At 40.2% G+C, this 21938-nt stretch overlaps 1 protein-coding gene and 1 long non-coding RNA gene across 2 annotated transcripts in view; both read left to right on the top strand.

Moving 5' to 3' along the window:
• LOC111575858 (uncharacterized) overlaps window positions 1-2161 on the top strand; it is a 29617-nt gene extending 27456 nt beyond the window's left edge. The window contains exon 5 of the long non-coding RNA XR_002746775.3: window positions 300-2161. This is a non-coding gene — a long non-coding RNA (uncharacterized LOC111575858). The remainder of the gene's footprint in view (window positions 1-299) is intronic.
• An 8061-nt stretch (window positions 2162-10222) lies between these two features.
• LOC111575854 (ras-related protein Rap-2b) lies at window positions 10223-12763 on the top strand. Its single transcript, XM_023281228.3, has 2 exons — window positions 10223-11083; window positions 11628-12763. Exon 1 carries the CDS (start codon window positions 10477-10479, stop codon window positions 11026-11028), a length of 552 nt encoding a protein of 183 aa, XP_023136996.1. The 5' UTR covers window positions 10223-10476; the 3' UTR covers window positions 11029-11083; window positions 11628-12763.
• Window positions 12764-21938: the final 9175 nt, after the last annotated feature.

The following is a 21938-nucleotide window of genomic DNA, read 5'->3' as shown; positions in this document are numbered from 1 at the left end:
GTCCTTCACACAGCCGGGCAGATAACACGGATTCCTCAGCCAATGAATTATAATGGGTTGTGAAGCCTTTGTGCTTGACGCTGGTCACAACATAATCACATAACATGGAAAACAGAGAGAGAGCTTCTCAGAGCCTGGCCTGTTGTGATCTTGAATAATCATCGAGGTCCAGACAAATACAATTCATATTTATAATTGTGTGAATTATTTTTTGTACAATAACAGCCAAGTAGGTGTTGCTGGTCAGAGCCCCTCCAGTAAATGTAATGCGTTTTTTTTTTTTTTTGTTTTTTTTGCAGAAGCATCATGAGCAAAATAAGCACGGCAGTCAACACCATGACTGAGTACTTCCACCTTGAAACTGCAGAGACTGGTGATGGTCTCAAAAACCCTGTTTCAGAAAGACTGGGATTTCTATGTAACAAACCCCAAAAACTATTTTGTCCACTTGCAGGATGATGGTGTTTTGTGCATCATTATTCTTCTTCAGCATGTTTTTTTTTGTTGTTTTTTTAGTTCTAACGTATGGCTGAATTACTCCAATACTACAACCTGCCACTGGGCAGTTTTACAGTGTCTGAGCAGAGTTTGCAGGTGAGCTGATGTGCTTGGGCTGCAGCAAAAAGTAAAGAGGTGCAACACCTTCTAAAGGAAGCAATATGTTAGAGTTACATCTAAGACATGTTGAGGCATGAAAGGATTACTGTGGTGACAAAAACCCTTCTAAATGTGGAATTTTAATGCATGGAGGTGGGTTTAATCAATGATTATAGAAATACTTTAACACCCGAGTTTATTAACATTGACTTTGCTTTCTTATTTGGGATCCCACAGACCTTAATTTTGGATCTGTAGAAATAACAGCAATGACAAAATAGACGGTAAATAGTTTTTGTTTCTGGTTGCACTTTGACCTAAAACTGTGCTGAAGTAATAACCCTTAAAAACTGGGCTTGCACATTTGATGACAGAATATGGAAAAGGCATAAACTACTGTTAATACAGCAACTTGGGAAATAGCTTATGTGGAAAAAAGTTTTCACACATAGAAACATACAGTATGTCATTCTCTAATGACGTTACCAGTGTTTGGGGTCAGTGTTGAACTTTCTGGAATTCGTTTTATGAACTAGCTGTTGTAAAACTCTAATATTAGAACAATCTGTTTCCTGGGAGGAGTAGAACGGCAATCTCCGCAGCAGTTATTGATAAAGAGCACATGACAGTCTCTTGCAGGAAACCAGGTTAATGGTTAATAGTTAACTGGAACAGATAGTTAAAAGTCTCCAAAAACACAACACATGCAGACTGATTTTCTTCAGCAGCCTTCTGAAATACGTGATGAGTTTCAACATCTTGTTTCTAAGTTGTTCTCATACATTTGGTATCAAGCCGATTCACTATGAGAGCACCTGTGTTTGCTGGATGCCAAACAAAACATTTGGCTTAAGAATATTTTGTCAACCTGGTATTTCCAAGGTGAAGAACGTACCTTTGTTATTTTTCACTGATGGAATCTGTAAACACAATATGCTGCGCAGTTCAGGCATTCATCAGGCTTTTAAAGAGGAACAAATAAAAGGAAGCTCTGACTTTTAACAACATTTTACAACCTTTAGTCATTGGTTGCAATGAACAGCATTTGAAACCGGTTAAACACGTTTCTCTACAGTTCGGCACTGTGCTCTCTGCTAAAACATCTTTTCCAAAACGGTTTCAACAACAGAAACAGAGAAGTATGTGTGTTTAACCTAAAGTTAAGATAACTGTCTCCTTTTTCAATTTTTTATGCAGGCTTTATGGAGTATCTGTGAAGTTTAATCACAAAATGGCTGTGGAAAGCATTGCAGCCTGTGTTCTGATGCTGCTCAGATGATGAATGGCCACCATCCAAATTCATAAATCAAAACACACACAGGTTGCCACAGAGGATGAGCAGGAAAAAACTAACTATGAAAATAAACTCATTAATTCAAGGTCAGGAGGGTATAAACGCCACATCAGAACCCAGTAATAACATTTTTCCCTGAGTCTTTCCTCTCTGAAATTACAGCCTGAAACTTGTTTGAAAGGTCTCAGTGGGACGAATACGTTAGAGGAGACTTCTCTGTCATTAATTAGCTCAATGATCTCACATTTTTTAATTAGTCTGCTGTCACTCTCACAGGACCACAAGTGAGTATTAAAGACCTGTCGGTGTACATCTTATTGTGTTGTTGTAGATGTTCACCTCCTCCTGAATGGATCGCATGAGGGCAGTCCTCTGGCTATTTCAGGCTACTTCAATTAGAGCGTGCCGTGGATGATATGAGATGAAAGTGGTATGAGGTGAGGGGCAATGAGCCCAGGCCTCTTGGTAGAAGTTATAAGGAGCATTTACAGGAAAAGCTAAGATCTGTGGATGAGGAAAGTCTCAGCATTGCAAACAAGCGAGTAGTTCTCGGTGTTTTCAGTAGCATTTTTTACCATTTCCCACATCCCACCTTCTCTTAACAATGACTGTTATGTGGCTCCATAACAGTTACCTCACTCACCTCATGGTTCCCTCCATAATTAACACAGACACAAGAGGGTTTTGTCACTTGAAAGTAAAGATATGTCATCTGCTGAGCTGTCTCACACACTCTGCTAGAGGTTGTTTAACTAAAGTAACTATGGGTTGTAATGAACTGCTTGCACAGCAAACATAGAGAGTAGAAGTTCTGTCCAGGCTGCATTACTGCTCCACTAGCCGGAGTAAATCAAGGCTGTTTCTCTGTCAGCATTTCTTTCACCTCAGTGAAAAACGTGGCAACGTTACACTGAGATTTTCTTCCCACAACCCACTACGATACTTGTTATAGGAAACTGAAGCTTTTGTGATTTTAAAAAACTGCAGCCCCCATGAAAGAAAACTACAAGCATAGTACTGCAGGTACTTGGTGCATATCCATAACACACCAGTGCTCAGTTCTGAAGTCATTTTACAACTTTCTTGTTGTAATATCTTCAGTCTAACAACTTTTTCAGTGTTTGTTTGCGTCCGTCCACTGCTTTTCCAGACTTGTATGAACTCACCATGGCCCTTGGATTCATTTGTGGACTTCTGTCAGGCCTTGACCTTTAGCCTACAAACACTGGGCCAGTAAAAACATAAGTATTGCATAAAGGTTGATTTTAAATGCTGTTTCTAAAAGCTAGTTTTCTCAACACATGAAGCAAGTGACAAGACAAACTGTTGAGAAAGGCTCTGTTTAAAAGCTGGACTTTTTTTTCTTATCAACATAGTTCTCAATTTCAGTGGACTTTTCTTATTTCTGAAACAGTACGTGGAAGTTTCAGTTTCACTTCAGTCCTATGTGAGGTTGTTTTTGTTAAGGAGAACAGTATCTAATACTGGAATGTTTGAGTCATCTGTTTGTTTTTTACTTGACTTTATTGCTTAGATGTCAAGAAACACATTCAAAGAATTGTACACCTTAGACGTGCACTGCTGTTACAGATGCTTCAATCAACAATGGATTTAATGTGGACATTTTTGGCCTGCATTTTTAATGTTTATTTCAGTCTCCTTGCTCTCAGAGTTGCTTCTGGACAAGCAAAAAAGCTCTTAAAAACCAACTGTACGTATCTGTCACTAAATATCAACCAGACAATAAATAAACAAATAAATAAATTCTTAGGAGCTGGTGGAGACCAAAAACAACTAAAAGGGACTGAAGACTGGACTGACAAGGCACATGACTTAGTTTTTTTTGACAAGTGATTATTTACATGACTTTTGTAGGTTATAATACAAACATACTCTATAATATGCTATACATCATCAACAATATCAATGTTGTGTTTACATCTTATTTCCACTACCCTGAACTGGTCAAAAATTGCTTAACACAGATTTAACAGATGGGTTCAGATTTTAATAGAACACTTAGATAATTTTTCTAATGAAACAGCCTATCCATCTGAGATTATTCTTCTTCACGCTGTCAGTAAACTGTAGGAGAGAGAGAGCAGGAGCCCCAGTTTTAAAGTAAGCCTAAGCTAATGTCAAGAATCAGCAGTCAAAATTAGCCTTAAAAAAAGATACCTTTGGTGCCCCTGTAGCTCAACAGATTGAGAGGGTGACCCATAAACAGGGCTGTAGTCCCTGATGCAGCTTCAGTCATGGGTTTGAGTCCGATCCATGGCCATTTGCTGCTGTCTTTCCCCCACTCTTCTCCCTACATCTCCTGTCTCTCTCCCCTGTGCACTATAATAAAGGCCAAAAAAAATTTTTTAAAAAGAAGATATTTTCCAAAATTATGATCTGAAATTTGCTAAATAGTCATTAAAGTCCCTGTTTGGGTTTCACAAGACACTTTGCAAGGGATCAGTGATCAAGAGTGACCAGTAACTCTTTCAATGTGCTTAGCTCTGAACTCTTAGCACCTTTTTTAACACTTCTATTTGCCTCTCAGGTCACTCGTTCATGCGTACTATAGGAAACAGCTGGATTGCTGTATCATTGTTCTGTTTCTGCTTTTGAATGAACTGAGTCAAGAATGGCATAAAAAACCGATTCTTCCTCACTAGTAGCCTCAAGTATGTGTACACTTGTAGAGGTGTTGTTATCAAAACTCTCAAATATCAAAGTAAAATGCTGCTCTAAAGCAAATTAACTGAAGTGCCATCAGGTTACTCACAAAACAGACATATTTCTGTTTCATTGTGTCTGAGTTTAAGCATTCTAACAGTGAGAAAGCACTGCAAAGTAAAGATGACAGTGATTACAATATTACTGTTTAAATTTTCAGCCAGCATATGGTTATTTATTTTTTTTAAAGTATATTACTGCAAATCTTGGTTGCTGGTGACCAATACACCTTTTATTTAAAATCATTTTTTGGCATTTTAACATTAGTGCTTTGTTAAAGACAATTAGGTTGAGGAAAACAAGGGAGCTGAGTATTTAAGTTTAAATAAATGAATCACACAGGGTGTGCAGTTAATCATAGGTATGCATTTGATAAGATACAACTTGGAATTTTTCCATTGCAAGTCTTATACTTCATTGTGTGTTTCTTTTCATTTCAATACTTCCTGGAGCCTTTTTTTCCCTTTACTAACATTGAGCCTTGTATTCAATGTCAAATATCTGCCAACAAATTGCTGTTTCTTTGTTCCACTACATCAAGCCAGAAGCCGTACCACCATGGCAACAGTGAGAAAGACCACGCATCGCCATTATCCAGCTTCTTGATAGTTTGTTGTTTAGAATTCACCTCTGTGTTTGGCAGACCGTTAACTGTTAAAGTGACCTAGTCCATCTAATTATCAGCAGAGTGTGAAAATAAACTGGGGTCTCCTCCGACAGGACGGTCTGGTCCTCACATTCAGGATGGTCACTCTCACAGACGTGACAATCCACATCACAAGGCTTCAGGTCACATTAGCTGCAGCTCCCCCACAGGGCAGAGCCTGATCGTCCTCACAGCCTTTGCTCTGTTGTTTCTTAATGGGATTTGGGGAGGAGTTGGCTTCAGGGCACTTTGAAAGCTCATCCACATGTTTCTCATACTGTCACCCAAAACCAAACCATGTGGCAAGAGCCTCTAATATAATATCTAATGTGTTTGTGTGTGGACATTATGACATATTGTTTGGGCTTGTGATGCATACTGACTCATAGGTTTACTTTTCCATTCACAAATCTAACAGCACTGCATGGGTGTGTGTTGTGTTGCTGGAGGTGATTTGTGGATGAATTAAACTCCTATTGATCATCCAGAGCTTTCCCAGCCGAGGTGATTAAGTCACGATTGTGGTTAATCATCTCCGCTCTGAGCCTTCAGACATTAATTGGAAACATTTTACTGTAATGATGAGCAGACAGACAACCACATGCACGCCTTTCAACTAATTCTTGACTATTATTAACTCATTGTAGACACATCTGTGCCATTTTTAAAAACCATTTTGAGCCAACTGAATGATTTTAAACTCTTTTTAGACACGTTTTAGTCATTTTCTAACCCACATTATGAGTCTTTTGGGTTTTTTTTTTTTTTTTTACAAGTTTTTATAAAACTTGACATTTTTTGTCATGTTTGGACAATTTTTTTTAACATTTTTTTCATTTTGTACTCAGACTCTGAGTCATTTCTGACAAGTGTATGTGCCTTTAGACATTTTCTGAGTTATTTTGGACAAGTGATACGCTTTTTGTCATTTTTGTAATAAAATTGAGATATATCGATATTTGCTGAAAGTTGAACAAATTTTGAGAACATTTTTAGTAGTTTTAGACATCTGTTTGACACTTATGCACAAATTTTAACAAATTTTCAACAGGTTTTTACTAATGTCGATGACTTTTGTCATTTTGGACAAGTTTTTTTTTTTTTTTTTAAATCATTTTAGGCAACTTTAAAGTATTTTTTTTGAATAATTAGATGAATTTGTCCCATTTCTGAACAATGAGTAGTTTGAATGATTTTAAATTCATATCGGACAGATTTTTGTCATTTTCTAACTCAAATTATGAATCATTTTGGGGAAGCTTTTATCAATTTGAACTACTTTTGTGGACAAATTTTTGTCACTTTGGACATTTTTGAGTCGTTTTGGACAAATCAAAAATATTTTCAGACAGATATGGGGTATTTTGGGACATTTTTTTTTAAAATCAGATTTGAACCACTTTAAACAGGTTTTTGTCATTTTCTAATCCAAATCTGAGTCCTTTTGGACAAGTTCATGTTGAAACAACTGCCTTTGTTTTCACTCAGATTCAATTTTGCACCACAAATCCATCCCATAGTTTTATATAACTTCCAGATTCAGACTCGACCGAAAGTAAAAGCAACCTCTTTCCTGTTGTCTCCGATTTTGATTCAAATGTTGTCTTTAAAAGTGATTAAAGGGTACAAGTAACGAGATCAAGCTGATATTGTGTTGCACCAGGAAAACAAAAGGACAGAGACAAAAGCTTTTTAATGTGTCACATGTGGGGATCACACTTCACAGGAAATGAGATGAGTCACTTCACTGATCTGTCTTGTCACTCTTCTTGTTATGTCACTCTGGTTTGCTGATCAACTGCATGTAGACTTCACCGCAACATGCTGAATAATTAATTGAATTCAAATTAACATTGCAAATTGAAGTAATGCAATTAACAGATTGCGAAGGTTGTGATTTGGGACATTAAGGTGAGAGACTAATGTCGTATTTCAGCTTTGCTTAGCTCAGACAGATTGAAACTTTAAGTGGTTTATGCTTCTCAGTGGTTCAGGCATGTGGCTCAGTGGACATAAGTCTGATCTCATTGTATGTGTCACCCACAGTTTGAGCTGTGAAATGGTTTACAAACTCTGAATCAGCTTTATTGGCCAAGTTTGTGCACACACAACAAATCTGTCTTTTCTTAACAAGATCAATGGAGTTAAATAAAGGAAAATGAGTTGACATGTGTAAAAGAGCGTGTTTAAAGTCAACCAAAGTTTGCTGTAAACTGTACAGATTCTAATGACAGATATAAGTAGAGTTATTACCAATAAATTCACTTTATGTGACACTTTATATACATGAGGTAGGAGGAAGATGGTGCAATGGAGCAGATAGAAATGTTGCTGGAATTAAATATTAGCAGATATGTGATGAAGTAATTCAGAGTGAGGCATTTAAAGAGTTTTATATAATTTTTGTCTAAATTGCAGTGAAAATCTGCATCATGTACTCTTTTTTTTGTCATGATTTCATACACTTTCTTGGAAATGCAGCTTGACTTATGGAGTGTCTTAGGAAACACTGAAACTCTAAGAAGTGAAAAAAAACACACATAAGTGCGTTTGAGAGTTATTGAGCAATAAGCAGAGTGGAGAAGTTTCATTAGAGAGGCCTTTCCAGTAAGTTGTAGAGTGTGAGTCAAGCAGTAGTAAGCCAAAGGATCAGTGATGTCGAAACTAAGGTGTGGCAGCTCTGTGTGGGGACTGAGGCCAGCAGCCGCGCTGACGGTGCGATAACAGCCGCACTGCACCTTTAACGAAACACTGGAGAGTATTTCTGGAGTGACGTGGGACGCAGACTGCGTGCTGAGTGTGGGCAGGAAGCGGAGAGCTCGTCGTGTTAAGTTCACAGCAGTCAGCCACGACTAGACAGGAAGTCCAATAGCTCGCCTACAAACCGTTGTAATTATTATCTTAAAGTAGTCATGGTTGCCTCCAACGACAAGGTTTTCAATCTATTAATCTATCGACTATTTTACCTATTAAACAATGAATCAGAAATAATTTTCCTTTGCCAACAAAGTTGCGTTGTAGAAATGCAATGACAATAAATATCCTTGAATCATTGAAAAAGCTAAATTTCCATTTCATTTCCATTCATTTCATTTTAACAAACTGTATGAAATATAAACAACAGCTTACATATGAAAGTGCAAAAGCGTATTGTTAAAAAGGCAACTCCGATATAGTTAGTTAGTTAGGCCCGTTGCTCCTCCTGGAGCATAGGCCGCCGACAGCAGTCCACCAGAGTGCTCTGTCCTGGGCTGCCCTCTCCAGCTGTCTCCAGGTCTTTCCCATCTTCTTGTTGTCAGCATCAAGGTCTTGTCGCCAGGTGTTTCTTGGCCTTCCTCTCTTCCGTTTCCCTTGGGGGTTCCACTTGAGTGCTTGCCTTGTGGTGTTACTGGCTGGCTTCCTCAGGGTGTGCCCAGTCCATCCCCATCTTCTGCACCGGACCTCGTCCTCGGCTGGCAGCTGCTTGGTACGCTGCCACAGGTCTGCGTTGCTGATGGTGTCGGGCCAGCGTATCTGGAGGATCCTTCCCAGGCAGCTGTTGATGAACGTCTGAACTTTCCTGATGGTGGTCTTCATTGTCCTCCATGTCTCTGCTCCATGCAGTAGGACTGACTTCACGTTAGAGTTGAACAGCCGGATCTTTGTGCATGTTGACACCACCTTGGAGATCCAGATGTTCCTCAGCTCCAATATGCTAATCATTAATTAAAAAAAACAAACAATAGAGGCTTCATTATTAAAGTCATTGCAGTAAATAGTAAAAAATAATAAATCCAAGTTTCTATTAAACCTTGAAACTAAGTGAAATTGTTGTTGGCTAGTTGCATTAAATCAATACCTGACAACTTACTTTACTGATGTCAATCCAACATTCAACAGTTGGCCTCATCGGCTTAAGAATAATAATAATAGTTATGGCAAGAACAGACCAACTAAAGACATTTTGAATTTAACTTAATGGTAGTTTTAATTATTAGTAGATGTATAGTTGAAACCACTGCACTGTGGTTGTCTAACTTCTGTGTGCTGAGTTTGTCAGATGACATCGTGATTGTAAATTAGGATTTTAGTGCTGTACAACTGCTGCTTGGTTAGCACTGAGTCTTTAAGAGCTGTGCTTCCATCACTTTTTTGTCATATCACAATGGAAACAGAAAATGGTGTTAAGAAAAACAGTTTTATTGGGAATTTAATTGTATTGACATGCAGAATATTTGAGCACAGAGAGCAGGAGGGAACAAACAGATGTAAAGTGCCTCTGTGTTGCCCAGCAGCTGTGTGTTTCTCTTCTGGTGGTTGTGCATTGTGCTGAGCTGAGTGGTAATAATTCAAAGTAATCCTCTACTTTTAAAGACTTGGGTAGCTTTTCCATTTAACCGAGCTGGAGTTTGTCATTGCCATTGTCTAAAACTGCAGCGCTGACTGCAGCCAATCTATGACTAGAACTGAAAATGACTAGTGTCATTATGCAACAATTGTGTAGTATAGCAGTAGAAAAACATTTGTTAAAACGAACTAAGTTTCTTAAAAAAAAAAACTTGTCGACTAAAAATATATATAATACAAAAAGATATAAGCAGGACGTATTAATGAAAATAGCAATAATTAAACCAAAGTATGACTATAATGGAATAAAAGTGATACTTGCAATAATTCTGATGTAGTAAAGTAATATCACAAAATATTGCACATGAAAACTGACTGTTAGAGATGACATTGGTACTGACCATTATTTACGACAATTTGCTTCTGTTTTTTATATTATTTTTATTTTGTCCTTGTGGATCATTGCTGTTCTGACAATTTGAAAAATACATCAATGTTAATTCTTGACTGACTGCTGGAGTCAACAGGACATAGAGCTCTTATTTTGAAAGCCCGCACAGGAACCGGTTGTGCTCCGTTGCGGTTGCCTTGACGCTGCCACAGAGCGCAACGGACGCACGGTGGCTACTTGAACGAAAACGGGGGAAGCTCGCTCAAGAACCGGCTGGGCTGTCGTCGGGAACTCAGCATGCCACAAAACAAATGCTGAGCGCGCCTCCGGAACAACCGAATTCACCTCCCGAGCGGCGATAGTTGACGGCCACGCCCCGTTTCCACCGACCAGAGTCCGTAGAAAAAAACTGCCGGCGGAGGCGCAGCGGTTTGAAAAGCCAGCAGGGCGGCTAACGGGGCTCACAGCGGAGAGGAAGCAGGAGCTGTTTTGGGAACCATGAGAGAGTACAAAGTAGTGGTTCTCGGGTCCGGCGGGGTCGGAAAATCCGCATTAACCGTCCAGTTCGTGACGGGCTCCTTCATAGAGAAATACGACCCCACGATAGAGGATTTCTACCGAAAGGAGATCGAGGTGGACTCCTCTCCGTCCGTCCTGGAGATCCTGGACACGGCGGGCACCGAGCAGTTCGCCTCCATGCGAGACCTGTACATCAAAAACGGGCAGGGCTTCATCCTGGTCTACAGCCTGGTCAACCAGCAGAGCTTCCAGGACATCAAGCCCATGAGGGATCAGATCATCCGGGTGAAGAGGTACGAGAGGGTGCCGATGATCCTGGTCGGAAACAAAGTGGACCTGGAGGGGGAGAGGGAGGTGTCGTCCGGGGAGGGCAAGGCTCTGGCGGACGACTGGAACTGCCCGTTCATGGAAACTTCAGCCAAAAATAAAAGCTCGGTGGACGAACTGTTTGCAGAGATAGTCCGACAGATGAACTATGCCTCAACACCAAATGGCGACGACCAGTGCTGCTCGTCTTGTGTTATTCTTTAAGGAAAATGGACAATCATAAAGTTTTTTTTCTTTGCTCGGTTTTAAGTTTGCAATGGTAAGTTTCAGACACCACACACCTGTAATGCACATTTGACATTCCTCTGCCTGATACACTTCCTGTAAAGTTATTATTATGATCCTTAAGTAGCGTATTCCCATATCAAGTAGAGTAAAATGTCACACGTATGCAGATTTGGCTTCATTTTAACCATAAAGCTGTAGTTTTTTCTTCATATAAGCTCCACATTAGTGTTAACTGTTAACCTACAGTAGGACACTTGTAGTCTATTGTTTTGCTAAGCAGATTGGGGAAGTGTCTGAGTCATTTGCAGAACTGGTGGGGCAAGCTGTGACTGACTTAATCAGGTTCACAAACTTAGCATTGAATCTGCACACCTAGACGCTAAAGTTGTAGCACAGCTGCTTTAAAAAAAAGGCATTTTCTACAATGAGGTAAACAGGGAGATTCCATTTGTTTTATTTTTTTTTTTAAAGTTTGGCCTACATTTAGTGCATTTTGTTTTTCTTTTAAAGGCTGTTCCTTTAATGTTTTGTCAGAAGTTGCTGTTAAGTTCATTCACGACTGTTTCTTGTGGCAGTGTGTTGCAGCAAGTCTGTACTGTTGAGCTCTTCTTCGTGTCTCACCCCGGCCTTGGAGGAAAATGAAGGGAGGAATGCTGCAAGGGGGGACGAGAGGAGGAGGAGGAGGGAAGCAACTGAGACAGAGGGAGAGGTCCACTCTTCAGGAATTCTGCTGGGTTGGAGTATCTTCGCTGCACGATCAGTGTCCAACATCGATGTCAACGCAGTGTCAGATCCAGCAGCGACCACCCTTCCCCTTCTCACCAACTGTACTCCCAGCTGGAACTAAACCCCAATGGAGAAAAAAGATATGGACAGTATCACTTAGAGAAACTCATAAATGGATATTTCTGTATAAGAAGAAGACAGGGAGATAGAGTATATTTTGGTAAATAACTGCACAGTCTGAGGCAGGTGAAGATTTCAACTGCCTAAACCCAATTTGGGGCAACTAATGCTCCACGACACTCCAAAATCCTATTTTTTTTTCTTTTCCAAAGTCCGAAGAAAACTCACCACGCTTCTGCTGGTGGAGTAAACGTGACGAGGGCCATTTTTTCTGTCGTTATCAGTGTGCGAGAGGTCCCTAACTGAAGTGACATGGGGACGCTGACCCGATCGCGCTTGTGTCGAGTGCCTTTCCGAAAACAAATCAGCTGTTCAGATTTTAGTGCCAACCTATTACCAAAAGAACCCTTCGACATGGCAATCCACAAACTAGTAGAAACTCTTCTTCTGGATAATCTCGTAAGGGTGGAGGCTGAAAAACAAAAACCAATGACTACAATAGGATTTTGTTAATGGAATGGCGGTTTTCTGTATGTTTTACATGGGCCTTTTTGAAGTCTAAAGGTGTTCATTTCCAATGTCTGCTTGGTCTGGCCAAACCGTATATCTTGAAACGCACAGGTACTGGAACCCTCTAGATGTGTGAGAACAACACGCATCGCTTACCCTTTTCCAGACCACTTAAAATCAAAGGAATTCTGTTTGTTCTCTTTATTTTGTTGTTTTTAACAGGAAATGTGATGATGTTGACAAATCTAACCTGATTGTAAGTTAAATTTCAGACCAGCCGTTTAACAGGGAGGGCTGTCTGTTTTAAAGAAAAAAAAAAGACTTTTAATACAAATTGCATTTTTTAAAAAAGAAACCAGGCTGTGTTTGCTTTTTGTTGACGTCTAATTGTTTCAGCGTTTTGCCACAGTGACCGCTTTGTTGTCAGAAGCAGTTTGGGCGAAGCATCTTATCATTGCTTTGTTTGTGTGAACACACAAAAGTAATCGGGTTACTGCAAATACTAAATGTTTAGTTTGCATTATTTACAGTGACCTGACTTCCCCTGAAAGCACAGATTTACACGTGTTATCTTTTAGCTGAGGATGTGTGGTAGCCCGCATGCTAACAGGAAACGGGACTGCAGCAGGGAAATGCTACAGCTTTGTTGGTGTTTGTTGACAAATTTACCGGGCACCTTTATGCAACCCCTGTTACTTGTGGTGTTTGTAGACACATGAAAGGCGTTTTCCATTGCCTTAGAAATCTATCTTAACCTTTCTTCTGCTGCCATAGCCTTGCTTTTGCTTTTTATTTCTGAAACAACACATCTGTTTGTGTGGTTAACATTGACACCACTGCGATGCAGAATCAGAAATTGAAAAAAGAGATGTGTAACCCACTTCTGTTGGTCTGCTACAGTGTTTACATGATGCTAGTAATGTAAGCATGGTTGTTTTCAGGCTGTTAGAGGCCATGCAATGTCTATCAGCAGGAATTTATATAAGAATAATTGGAAGGTGCCCAATGAGATTTGGTATTCCTGTCTAGTAGGTAAACGGTAGTTGTTTTCAACCACAAAACAGGATCAAAACACCTCTATCTAGTCAGAATCTTCACATGCATTATTAGACGAGGCCAGGCGATGCAGCTCCAGAGAAATGACTCTTTTAACTGTGTGGGCGTAGTAGTGTTTCAGCCTAGAGCTTCAGCCTGGCTGCAGCATGTGTGGGTGCAGCGGTGTGATGTGGAGAGGCGGCTATGACTGAGCAGGCCACCGTTCTGCTTCTGTTTACCTACAGGGATTACCTAGCCCCCCGTCCGGCTGGTTGACCGCAGTATGGCTTGAGGGGAAGGGAGTAAACAAACGTAAGACAGTGCAGCCTTTCTGAGACTCAGATCTGCGCTGGTCTTCAAGCTGCACAGTATGGCTGTTGTGTTGTGGTATGTTTTGTATGCGTCTTAGAGGTCTGAGCATATGTGTCTGCCTGTCACTGTCCCACATGGGCTCAGACCACTACAGTATGTGGGACGGAGCAGGCCGGGCTATCTGTGCCTGTTAGCCAGTGTAAGCAATGGTATCATATGTATTCTTTGGCTTTGCTTGTACCATGTGACTGCGGGGAGGTCGGGGTAAAGGGTTGTGCGAGGGGGGCAGTTCAGTGTGAATATTACATCCAACAGGTGCAATCAAACTGCGCAGTGCATTTGAGTTTAACTGAGATCAATATTGTGATATTAAAAAGAGTAATTTTATATTGATTTGTAGCGCAGTGCAGCATCTGTATGCCAGATTGTGTAGAGTGATTAAAAAATTACTTTTGATAAATGTCCTCGTATACATTATGGGCTGTCTTTTGAGTTACAACTTGCTTTAACAATACTGTTTGCTCATTCCTTGCGTGCAAATGAAAGCAGCTTTACATTATTTGTCTGTCAGTAGAAGCAGCATGTGCACACACGTATTTCTGTCATTCCCTGAAGCCCACGAGACGTTTCACAACTTAATGCTTGGTTTCAGCGTTCTGTGCAGGAGACCTTTGTTTCTGCATGAGTCTTGATAGCAGGTCTCAGATCTTCTTTACATCCACCACTAGACATGGCTGCTCTCCAGCTGCCTTATCTATGTGAAGTCAAGGCTAATGGCATGTTTCCTCTAAGGCCTCGATACAGATTGCACGATTAGGCAAGAATAGACCTGAAATTGAACTCTGCGTTAAAATAACGCTGGGGGTGGATGAGAGGGAGAAGTTTTTACAGCTATGCCCCAGTTATTGTAAATGTACACCTCCCCTCCTCCACTTCTGCACAGTTTCAATCTCTTGCTGTGGTATAAACATCTGATAGCAGAAGAATTTGCCCTTTGGAGAGAAAGGGGCCTGTCGAGTTCCTGTTTCTTTTTATCTATCTCTTTCTAAGGATCGAGAAGGTGAAAGTTGCTTTTCCTGCCCCCCCACCTTTTTTACTTTTTTGCACTAGTCAGCAGCACCAAATGTTTTTGTTTTTTGTGAGTTTAATTGCTTTCAGTCTTTAAATCGTTAAGCACCCATATGTTGTAGTGACATTTTGTGTACTTGCTGTTATTTACGGTGCCTTTTTAAAGCTATCGGTTTCACTTGCAGCCAACAGGAAATCAGTGGTGTTCAGGTTTTGCAGATGGCCCAGCTTGTCAGTGGTTGCTGGTCATGGGAGATGGTCATGTGATGTGGTTGCCATGGTTAAGGGGGGTTGGGATGTGGTATGGCTGCTCCGGGTGGCCTCGTGACCTATGGGAGTTCAGTCACTGCTGGAATGGTGACTGTAGGCTGAGGAGAGGAGGGTGTTGGTGTGTTTGATCATTGCCGGCCGCCACAGACATATATTCTGTTCTCATGACAAGAGTGTGATTTTACTTTTGCAGAGTAAAGAGAAAAACAGAGCTCCGGTTACACTAAACGGAAAATTGATCTCTTAATAATTAAGATAAAGGTTAATTGTGTTGCTTGTTGCACCGATGCGAGAGCTGTATTGTGTTTTCTTTCTTTCTTTTTTTTTTTTTTTGCTGTTGGAAGCAATTGCTCTGACAGGAAGTGTTGCAACAGAGCCAGCGAGAGTGGGTGGTGTGTGTTTGCATTTTTTACATGGGACTTAATCACTATATAGGCTCCTTGCTGAATTATAGGCTTCTCTCTCTCCTAGCGTCATCATGCTATTTTTGAGGCTCTGTTGTGTTCAAGAGAGTGGTTTTGCCTTCTTTTTTCTTTGGCAGATGTGCCTGTTATGTACTGTATCTGTCTAAGGCAGCGTGCTCTGTGAAATCTATTCAACTCTATTAGTCTTTCTTTTTCTACATGTTGTTTATTTTGACATATCACATGACACCTACCAAAAAATTCATATGAGAGTGCCTATATTTAGTCTGTATGCAGCAGCATTGTTAATTTTACAGTGTGTGGCACTGTTATTTCCTTTCGTACAGGGCATTACCATAACAACGCAGGAATATCCATGTGCTCCTTGTTTGTCTTCCCCTTGAACGCTGAATGAGCTTTGTTTTTGCACTCTTTCACTCACACAAACACACTGCAGTTAACCCACATTGTGCTCATTTAAACACAGTGCAGTTCAGATTCCTGCAGCATTCCAGCACCAGAACTTTGTCCAGACACAGGCAGCAGAGGCATCACTCACCTCCTCTGTAGCAGAAGTTATTTTATAGAAACGGTGTGCTGGTTTAGACCTGAAACTTTCCATATCCATACAGTTTTGTCATGTATTTTGACATGGAACTGTGATGTGTTATCATGCTATTGCCAGTAGATTGTGACAGATACTCAGACACGTAAAGTTTGCTGGAGAAAGTTATATGTATTACAGTAGTTGTGCAGCCCTGTTATGGGTTTCTCCATAAGTGTGGACTTAAAACTGTATTTTTCAGTATGTAGGTTGTCTGGATATAGCAAAGGTCATTTTGGAGTAAGAAGCATCTTGACTGACACCCTATTAGTTCCTTCATTCAACTCTCCGTAAATCAGGGAGTGGCCTCCTCACTTAGAGCTGACTGTGCCAAGCTGGGAATGCCCCAGAATTCCTCTCATTCCAGTCATTCCTCCAACTGTAATGTCTGGACATGTCTTTAGCCTGCACTGAAGGCGAGATGGGAGAGAGGAGAGAAAGTTGGCATGTGATAAGAAGTGGTATTCATGTGTTCTGTATGGTTAATTTCAGTGCTCTGGTCTCGCAATTGCTTTCCCCGATCACTGCTCTGATAGAAGCCGAGAGAGGAATATCACCAAGTAGCTACAACAAGCACAAAGATGGAGAAAGAATGAGCAGCTGTGATAAAGGATAACTGCAGGGTTTGTCTAAACAGGCCTCCAGACACCGCCCCACTGTGTCACAAGATTGATCCCACTGGGCCCACAGTCAAACTGCTCTTTATACCCATCTTTAGATAATCATAGCACAGTTGCCTCGGTTCACACCAGAGCTCATTCTGAAAAGGAAACTAGGCCAAAGAAGCCAGTTAGACACGACTAGTTACTCGCAGCATCCCTTGTGTGGATTAATAGCTTTTGTTCACTGGTGTCAGTGAGGACAAGTAATGCTTAAGGACCTGATTTGTAATTGAGCTCAGTTTCAATCAGTGTTTTAATTATGATGGGGAAAAAAATCAGGTCATGGAGCGTGTGGTGGCACATGGCATACTGCAGTTTGATCTTTCTGTTCGAACACCTTCACATAACACAGCGTTACCTTCAGATGCTATCAGTCCCTTGTTCTACAGCAGGCTTCAGATGTAGCTCCTGAGGTCTGGGTGTGGTTTCTCACTTGAATGACAGGCCGGCTTCGCTGTCAGATGACTTGCACGAACTGAATGGTCTCGACTGTTTACTTGTTTGTAAGTGTCACTGTTTGATCATAGGATTGCGTCAGATGCAGGAAACAGAATTTTGACCCAATCATGCTATTTGTGTGATTCCGGAAGGTTTGGGTAAAAACCACAGAGGAGCAAAGTTAAAGGCTTAAACTACTAGTTGTGATAATGCCCAGAGAGATTTTTTTTTGTAATATAATAATACCCACACCCCTTAACCACTGCTGGCATGACCACAGAGATGTCTCAGGGCTCAGTCAGCAACAGAACAGCATTTATGGTTCTGGCTTGGGTTAAAGTCCTTCCTCAGTTCTCAAAACCTGCTTGTTGATTTTGCACAAGTGACTTCCTAAATTGGGTTTCACAATTAACATTTAAGAAATGTCTTAAATCAGTGTTTTCCCATTGGCTCCACAGAGCCTTTTAGTGTCATTTGGGTAACTGGTGTGGTTTTCATATCTTCTCTTTTTGCGTCACTGGTTTGTCATGTCATTTTTGGACTTGATTAGGCAGCTGTTTTCAGTAAAACTGCTCAAAAAACCAACAGTGCTCTATCTCCTCAGCCCCAAAATGGCAAACACATTTAGCAACTCTAGTGAAAATAGTGGAACATTTAGCAGCTAAAGAGTAAAGTATTTAACTCAGGAGTTGGTAGAGACCAAACATAGAGCAAAAACAAAGTAGAGAGCTATACACTGGAAAAAAATGCCCCTCTCAAAACAAGAAAAAAGCTTATTTCAAGGAACTTTTACCTTGAAATAAGTGAAAAAATCTGACAATAGAACAATTGAAAAATGGCTTGGTAAGATTTCTTGAAATAAGATACGATATTTAGACTCTTGAGATCTTAAAATTAGCTGGGAAAACTTATTTTAAGCTCTATTTTACCAGGATTGTCAAGCTTAGGTGTCTTAAAATTAGCCAGACATGCTTTAAAAAAAATAGCAGTTTTTCGTTCAAAAATAGATTTTTGCTTTCATGTAACCTCCTAATTTGAGATGTATTAAACTTATTTTGAGTTTTCTTATAAAATACAACTCAAAACAAGATCATTTCAAGATTGCTTGACTAACAAGATATTTAAGATAGATTGTCTTAAAGCAAGTTCCTCAATCTGCTGAAATGTCACTTAAGTGAATTTATCTTAAATCAAGTGGGATGAGACATTTTGACTAAAAATAAGACAAATAGACTTGGTAAGATTTTGAGTTTCTGCAGTGTACAGAAATGGAACTCGGTGCTAATGTTCCTACTTATATGTTTAATGTATAAAAAGACAGCTATTTACGAACAGGTTTAAAATATCAACATATGAAGTGATGTTATGACATTTTTCAGATTATACATTAAACGTGCAAAAACAATACGTATTGTTAATGCAGGTTTAAATAATTTGTAAATTAGTTTGTAAGGAATTATTTGTATGACAGTATTACAGTTTGATGTATATTGCGTTCATTTGTAACATGACATTCAACATATTTAGTGGTGATATGATTACATGGTCTGCCAGGCCAGTGTTCCATATTCTTTTATTCTAGAGTCTAAACAGGCAATATATTGGAACCTGCCACCTACTTACTACTTCGTATGATTCCACCCATTTTAAATTAGTGATGTTTAAACCTCCACTTAGTAAACACTGTGTATTATAACTCATTTGAACTGGTGCAACTGACTCCTGTTGGGAGTTTGTGTCTTTCTACGTAAACTTCAGCAGGACAGGATGCCTGATGTCAGCAGGGAGTGAACATTGACCTTCCAGTGAAAGAAATCTGTCTTCACCCATTATATAATCCCACATCTCAGCACTGTGAAGCAAACGCGATTTTCGTTCAGAATCTTCACACAAACAGAACTTGCCATCAGCTTTCAGCCTCATCTTCCTGCCCTCTTTTCCTTTCCATCCCCCCATGTGGTAGAACCGTGGTCGAGGGAAGAGGGTTAGTGGCATCCTCCTCCAGGGCTTGACGCCGGGCCACGTGACCGCCTCCTACCACCCTGGTGTTGCCCTCCTGTCATCGCTGCAACCTCAGCATTCTGACTAACATGTCGTGACATTCGTGACCTTCCTCCCCCATTTATAATCCCTTTTTTTCCTTTTTCTATCATCTTCACCCCATTTCTCTATCGAGCTCCTGACTGTTTTTTTTTTTATCATTACTCTGTATTGTGTTTTTCCTGCCACCTGTTTTCTTTTGTTATTGCCTTTGCAGGAGTTTGTGTTTCTTGAATTCAAGGTGTGCATGTTTATTGCTCCTTCTCTGTCTCTATCCATTTGCCTTGTTTCCTTCTTCACACCGTTAGGAGTCCAGATTTATCATCAAACTTTTCTCCTGAGGCAGGTTTATGCAACATCTCTTTTATAACCTGAGCAACCAGGGGGCAGAAAAAGAACATTGTGGGAGAGAGCAACTACAAAAAGAAGTGCTGAAGTTTTCATGTATAGCGAAACGTATATGTCTACATAGGAACGGACTGGGAAGATCTTTTCTTCTTTTTCTCTCTAAAATGTGGTAATAATGGTGCTGACAGTACAAAAATGTGACTTTTCACACATTTTCACAGTAATTTGACTTCTAATCAGAACCTGTCTTGCCTTTCGGAAACATTTTCCAAATTTGGTTGTGGCAGGAAGTTTGCTCAGGCATATCCGCGTGTGGCACAGCTGACTGTTCATTTAGTTTACACTTTAAAATTACACAGCAGCCGCACCTAGAATGCCAGAGAATCTGTCACACACCAACACAGTGCAGCAGGAAGCGAGCGTGACAGCGCAGCAGTCAGAAACTCATATTCATACCTCTGCCGCCAAATCACTGTTAACACATAACACCACGTTATTATCACATGAGTCACACAGGAGTCTCTCTTTCGTTTTCGACAAAACCACTGTGATAGCTCTGTGCTGGTTGAAGACAGCGTGTACATGCGCAATCATACATGCATGGACACTTACTCATTGTTTCTACACGCAAGGTCATAATGGGCACACGTTAAACTGTCGTCAGATGTTATCCTAAAGATGTTAAAGATGCCCTAGATATGACCCGCGGCATTGAATTGATTCTGAGAATTTTGGAGAGACTAGGCTCAGAGGAAATTGCTCATATCCTGTGGAGCTGTGGAAGAGGAAGTCTCCTGTGACACTGGGAATCTCCAGTCTACTGACCCACATCACTGGACTGTAGATCCTGCTGCTTGGTGGATACCAGCACAGTTGTTTTGCAGCTTTAGAGAATATACTTTAGACAGAATGAAAACTCGAGTAGGAAGTCATTATTCTGATGTCAGTAACAGACAACACGTCGCATTGTTTTGTTGGCACTATCACTCTTAAAGGCGCAGGAGCTTTGTGAACAGCCATTGTTTACATTCAGTGCTTCTTTACAAATCACATCCTTTGGATATTTGATACTTATCACACAATACATTTCCTTGCAAACTAATTTTGTTTGTAACATTTTGAAACCTGCATTGTTTACTAGACCTGACCAATACATCACTCAGACGATACAGTCAGCCTATATTTGTTGTGTCACAGATATATCAGTATTGACCTACACTACTGTTCAAAAATTTGCGGTCACCCAGACAATTTCATGTTTTCCATGAAAACTCCCAGTTTTATTCATGTGCTAACATAACTGCACAAGGGTTTTCTGATCATCAACGAGCCTTTCAACACCATTAGCTAACACAATGTAGCATTAGAACACAGGAGTGATGGTTGCTGGAAATGTTCCTCTGTACCCCTATGGAGATATTCCATTAAAAATCAGCTGTTTCCAGCTAGAACAGTTATTTACCACATTAACAATGTCTAGACTGGATTTCTGATTAACATATTCTTCACTGAAAAAAAATGCTTTTCTTTCAAAAATAAGGACATTTCTAAGTGACCCCAAACTTTTGAACAGTAGTGCACATGTTGTTCAATATGCACCAATATAGGATGTTTTTTTCTTGTTTTCATATAACCTATTGTAGAAAAACATTCTTTTGGTAATTTAGAAATGTATAATCATACAGTTTTTCCAGCAGAGCAGCTCCGACTTCTTTACAAAGTGTCAGGCTGTCTGCAGCACATTTAGCAGAGTGCATACAGCATAACAGCTGAGCCAACACAATGATGTCTTTCAGGTCTTAAGTTAAGATTCAGATGAGATTCAGCTTTATTTCCGTTGTGCAGAGTACAACAAAATTTCCCAGCTTGTTAGGAAGCTAAGAGCACAGGGTCAGCCACACTACTGAGCCACCGCTACCCTCAAATTGTTAGCTGCTAACTAGTTTGTGACATAAACACCAGGAATGTTAACAGTCAAGCCTTATAATAATGCCTTAATTTCATTGTCAATAATATTCCATTGTACTTAGCCTCCTAGCAAAGCAACACTGGCCCAAAAAAATCTAGTATTGCTCAGGCTCTATTGTCTGCACTGGCTTGGTCTTTTTGTTGTTGTTGTTTTTCCTCTGTTTTGTTTGTGCATTTCTATGTTTCTTTGTATTACATAGCCACCATGGATTAGCATGATTCAGGTGATAGACCAGTGCACAAAAATGGATCCTTGTGTTCATGCTTGTTGTGCACAAGATACAAACAAACAACCTGCTCAAGACTCTATAGTGCCTGTAGTGTTCAGAAACTGTGCAGGGTGTATTTAAGGTGCTTAATACCGAATTAATGTAATGTTGG

Source organism: Amphiprion ocellaris, chromosome 7, assembly GCF_022539595.1.
Source record: "Amphiprion ocellaris isolate individual 3 ecotype Okinawa chromosome 7, ASM2253959v1, whole genome shotgun sequence".
Taxonomy (NCBI): Eukaryota; Metazoa; Chordata; class Actinopteri; family Pomacentridae; genus Amphiprion; species Amphiprion ocellaris.
Note: the sequence above shows the minus strand (reverse complement) of the source record. Positions and strands in the feature narration are given on the sequence as shown.

Bases quoted from the DNA above. Each gene is read 5' to 3' on its own strand.
- LOC111575854 (XM_023281228.3), top strand. From the start codon at position 10,477: ATGAGAGAGTACAAAGTAGTGGTTCTCGGGTCCGGCGGGGTCGGAAAA.